The 5,371-nt window shown below is 37.2% G+C and overlaps 1 protein-coding gene across 1 annotated transcript; it reads left to right on the top strand.

Moving 5' to 3' along the window:
• The first annotated feature begins 1,362 nt into the window (after positions 1-1,362).
• Positions 1,363-3,940, top strand: LOC114421880 (transcription factor mef2A-like). Its single transcript, XM_028387987.1, has one exon. The coding sequence runs from the start codon at positions 2,080-2,082 to the stop codon at positions 3,493-3,495; it is 1,416 nt and encodes a 471-aa protein (XP_028243788.1). The 5' UTR covers positions 1,363-2,079; the 3' UTR covers positions 3,496-3,940.
• Positions 3,941-5,371: the final 1,431 nt, after the last annotated feature.

The following is a 5,371-nucleotide window of genomic DNA, read 5'->3' on the forward strand; positions in this document are numbered from 1 at the left end:
TACAATAAATATCATAGTTTTGATAAAAATATTGAATTTTGAATTTTTTTAGATAAAAAGAACGATTAGTGGGCCCATGTCCCCGTTAAGGAAAACCAATTATACATATATATACACAGGTGACGCCACATATTTCCATATTACGCAGATAAAAACTGCTATACAATGTATATGACCATGGTCACAATTTTTTCACTGTAAAGACATGGATATACTATTATATTATAAAGTTAAGAGGAAATTCCAACCTAAGTTTTAGATGACAGGTGAACAATTAGCACGAAAAGGGATTAAAATTGTTCTAGGCAGGGAATCAATCACAAACATATTATATGTACAGACCTATAGTAAACTTGAGAAATCTAGTGTACATGTTTTTGCTTAATGGACTTGGTATTGTTCGGGGGCAAACGTAGTCACGCGGAGCATATATAGGTATATCGCAAAGTAAAAAAAGAGTATAAATATTTTACACGTAGAAATTGTACGGACAGCAATCCATATATACTATGAACCAAGTTAATTATTTTGAGGATTATTTGATGGTCACTTGACTGTTGAACAGCTTCTCCTTCCCCAAAATCACACCCCAAAAAAAGGGGAAAGCTTTTGTTGATTCTTGGGTCAAAGTTTCGTTGGTTGGAGCGAACATGAATGTTGTTGAACTGATTCATCCACTTATATATCCTTCATTTGGGAACCTCGTAATCAAATTGGATTTTTTTTTTTTACCCATGCATGCTTCGTCTTAATTGGTAGTATTAGCAACTAACATAGACGAATCACAAGAAAAAGAAGAAAAAAGCGTTAACAAGAAATAAAATAATGTAAAATTACTAAAATATAATTAGATATTAGGTATACTTGATAAATATCATGATTTCTCTTCAACGTCTTTTAGCAGAGGAAGGCTGTGGAAGATTCTCTCATATTTTATTTCAGATTTTCCCCTATTAATAATTTATAAATCACAATTTCTGACTGGGTCAAAGCTGGAAACAAATAAGTCACATTTCTTCATTTTTTTAATAATGAATATAAATACAAAAAAGACATGCAGTTTGTTTACCGTCAAAACAATCTTTACTTAATTTTTGGGCATAAATTTATTTTATATAATAATAATAATAATAATATATGCACGTAGTTTTATTTGTTTCTTGACACAATTTGGAAAGCCAAATATGGTTGATCTCTTACCTTTATGCAAACTCAACAACCATCACTCTAATCTGTTGCTTGCACACCTCGTTATTCCGCAAAATATAAGATATGAACAGTAAGAAAATAACGTTCTCAATTAGTAATAACCCTTTCAATCCTTCTATATTATATGTCTTTCCTGAATATCAGTCTCTAAAATCAAAACCACAAATCTCACATACTTTGACCACCAAGAGCCTGCCATCACAAAGTCTCTCTCTCTCTCTCCTCTTTAGGCTATAGCTACCCCACTGTGATATTTTGCTGGTGAAACCACATATCTACCAGAAGCAGCCTCTCCTTTTATAGGAGAAAAAGGCTAGAGAACTATCCTTTTCTTTTTTTCCTTCTCTCTCTTCTTTTTCTCTTTCTCTTGAAACCCTAATACTTGATCCTTTTCACAATCTGTAGTGGTAATCCAAAACCCAGGACAAAGAAAGAGGCAAGAGACATAGCAAAGACTTCTCTCACCCTCTCAAGTCCCAAACAGAGTAACTTGTATTCACAACCTCTCTCTGCACCAAGTATATTAAATGCATGATCATCCGTGGTCTGTTTATTCCCTTGTTTACGTAACACCCTTTTGTGCAAACACAGATTAAGTAAAAGTGATTCAAGCACTGTGTGCCAGTTGCAGTACTCTTGCAGAGAGAGAGCCTTAAAGACGTGTGTGGGAGGAAGCACTTTCTGAAGAAAACTAGCTTGTCTTTCCACAACCAGAAAAAATCTCTCTCTCTCTTTGTCTCGCTCCCATACCTCATTCTGTAACTATAGCTACCACAGTACCCTCTTAAATGCACACTTGTTGTTCTATGTGCAAGTAATCAGAATCTCTCTTCACTTTGTCTCCCTCACGTCTTTCCATTTTCTGCTCTCATGGATTCGGCAAACACCAGCGGGAGCTTGCAATCCTCAAGCGGCGCTGATGAAGAGTACGATTCACGCGCAGAATCATCACAACTCTCTATGTTCTTAACCAACCAACCTCAACCACAACCACCACCAAGCCAAGTTGCTCCCTTTATTCCACCACCACATCAACAACTACAACACCACCAAAACACCCACATGTTCGACCCTTTATCAAACTACTTGGATCCGATCCCACAAAGTTCAACATCACTGTTAAACCTTGACGTGATGTGGTCGAAACAAGTGAGATCCGAACCAAACCAAACGGATCTTGTTAGCTTGATACCTCATAACCAAGCTTTTGTGTCAAGTCAAACACGAGGGAACAATAGTGGTGCTTTTCCTACTTTGCCTCCAGAGAGTGGTTCCCGAGGACTAATGCTTTCAGTGTCAGCCGCAAACAATGATCAAATTCAAACCCACACCAACAACTGCAGCAGCAACATGGTTCGAAACCCGAAGAAACGGTCAAGAGCTTCTAGGCGTGCACCTACCACTGTGCTAACCACAGACACCACCAATTTCCGAGCCATGGTTCAGGAATTTACTGGCATCCCAGCACAACCCTTCACATCCTCCTCTTTCCCGAGAACCAGGTTGGATCTCTTTGCTTCCGCCGCAACACCAACTTTGATGAGATCCAACGTTAACGTTAACCCTTTGGACCCTCCAACACAACCTCCTTATCTTCTTCGCCCCTTTGCACAAAAACTCCAACTTCGAAGTCTTCACCCGTTTCCCCCCTCCTTTTCCAATACCTTCTTACCTCCTTCAACAAACTCTTCCACTAATTCAACTTCCATTAATTACCAACAACAACAACAACTATCTGAACATTTCGGCTTTGTGAAACAGCCTCTCAACTTTAACAACACAACCCCAGACAATAGTACTCTCGAAGCATATCATCAGCTCAAGCACCATCTTGGCAACTCTTCTTCTGTTCTCGTCTCCAGAACACAACAACACCACTCCTTGGAAATTCCGCCGAATCTCAAAAATGGTGTGTTTGAAGAACTGGGACTGAGACACGACCATGTTAACACCGACCTCGGATGTCTTCATCAGAGCATGGTTTCGTCAACATCAGTTGGAGTGGGAGCATTGTCAAGTGGAAACAACAACAACAATAACTTGAGTAATGCTACTAATTCTTCAACGGAATGGGCCCAGAGAATGGGCACCATTACCAACAATGATTGCGATCACGGAGGAGGAGGAGCTCTCAGTGGCACTATCAACTACAGTGACACTAATGGCAAAGTACACTACTCAGCTTCTTCATCGGATTTTCATGGAGAGAAGGGGCCAGACTTCACTGTAACTGCAACTAGAACTCAAGGAATGGTGGAGTCCTGGATTAATTGTTCTTCTGATTAAAGCATGGGCGACCAAACAGAATAAGAAGAAAAAAAAAGGATTGATGTTTGTGATTTCATAAAGTTTAAAGCAACTAATGGTACTATATGCTAGTATAATTCTAATGCATGAAAGAGAGAATCTTAATTGGTATCCTCATCTTAACTATGACCATCGAATTAATTAATTAAACACTATTTTTCATTTTTTTTAACCTTTTTTTCTTCTTTTCATTGTGTTTCTGTTCCCCTCAAATTGTGTGTAAATAAGTAGCAGCTAATTAACTTCTCTCTCACTCTCTATTATTGTTTTCCCCACAAATTATCTTGAGTTGTGAATTTAATCATATACACAAAAGGATCCTGGTGGTTTCAAAGTGTTTATCATATCACTTTATGTATTTTGTGTCTTTACTATGTCAATTGGTGTGAGATTATAATATATGGATCTTGGTTTTGACTTGGTAGAGTTTATGAGAGAAAATTTATAATCTGCTGCGTTGATTGAACACGATTAAAAAACCGAATGTGTATGTGTGTACCTCTCTCTTCTTTGTTTTTGTACGCCTTCAATTCGATTGGTATCTAATGTACGTTCTGCAGTGCATAGATCTTCTTCTCTCTTTCTTTTTCAGTCTTTAATTTAACGCCGATTATAAAGTTGTGGGTTCTAGGAGTAATTGGTGGCGACATTTGGGGAATTCTTAGCCGCCGCATTCTTGTTTTATCGAAATCAAAGACATCTTCATATGTTTCCAACTTTTCAAGATTATGACAATAACATATAAAACACATCACACATGGGCATGTATCCATGGGTCCATACATTTCCGTCTTCCACTTACTGTGGTTTTTAAATTAAAGACAAAAGAAATTCAATAATTGACGCAAACATTTCACGCCTGTGCATTTTAACGGCTAAATCATTTTTCTTTTGTCGATCATCTTTTTTCTCTCTCTTCAGATTTTAGGAATTACGGAGTAATAGTCACATTAGAGGCTTATCTTACATGTGTACGTCATCAGTCTAAAATTGGCTCATATAGTTTACACTGGCGAATATGTAGCCATGATGTGCAATAATAAGATTTCAATAGTAGTGACCAGTTGAACCAATTATCTTGGTACGTATGTATATATAAAATCATTATACACTGAAAAAATGGAAAAGGAAAAAGTGTCTGTCTAATTTGAATCACGAAATTATCTCTCCACTACTTTTCATTTCAATTTCGCACAATAATATTGTTCCTCTCTGAAGAGAAAATAAAGAAAGTGATCTGGAGGCATGCATGTTCTATTACGCCCATAAATGAGACTCACCTTGATGGATTTAACAAAAGTGGGGTTTCGGAAGTCGGTGATATGGTTAAGTGTTGTTAATGGAATAACGAAAACCACAGGATCAGAAAATTCCAGGATCAAGAAGTGTGATAGTCATGATTCATGACATCTTCAAGAAGTGTACCCGGCCGACACCGATACCAAAACTATTTGGAAGTCTTTATGGTTCATTGCACTTTGCTGGTGTATTTTGTTTGTGTGAATAGGAACTCCGTACTTCAATACAACAGTATAAGAACTTCTTTTTTTCTTGAAGATTAAAATAATGCAAATTCGGTATCAAGTCTGAAGAAACACGATTGCGGCTAAATGTCCTGGTGTATCAATTAATATATATGGTCCTCCAAGTCCCCTACCCCGAGCCAGATTAGGACAATGGAAAATTCCAATTCAAATAATCTGAATTTTTATGACAAAGTATTTGCTATACGACTAAAATCAAATAATTTAAGTGTTCCACATAGACAACAAATTTTGACATTTTGTTGCTTTCGTGTGTACGGTTAGACAAGGAAACGCGGGAAAAAGTAAAAGAGAGCACAAGGAATTACAAA

Source organism: Glycine soja, chromosome 8 (genome assembly GCF_004193775.1).
Source record: "Glycine soja cultivar W05 chromosome 8, ASM419377v2, whole genome shotgun sequence".
Taxonomy (NCBI): domain Eukaryota; kingdom Viridiplantae; phylum Streptophyta; class Magnoliopsida; order Fabales; family Fabaceae; genus Glycine; species Glycine soja.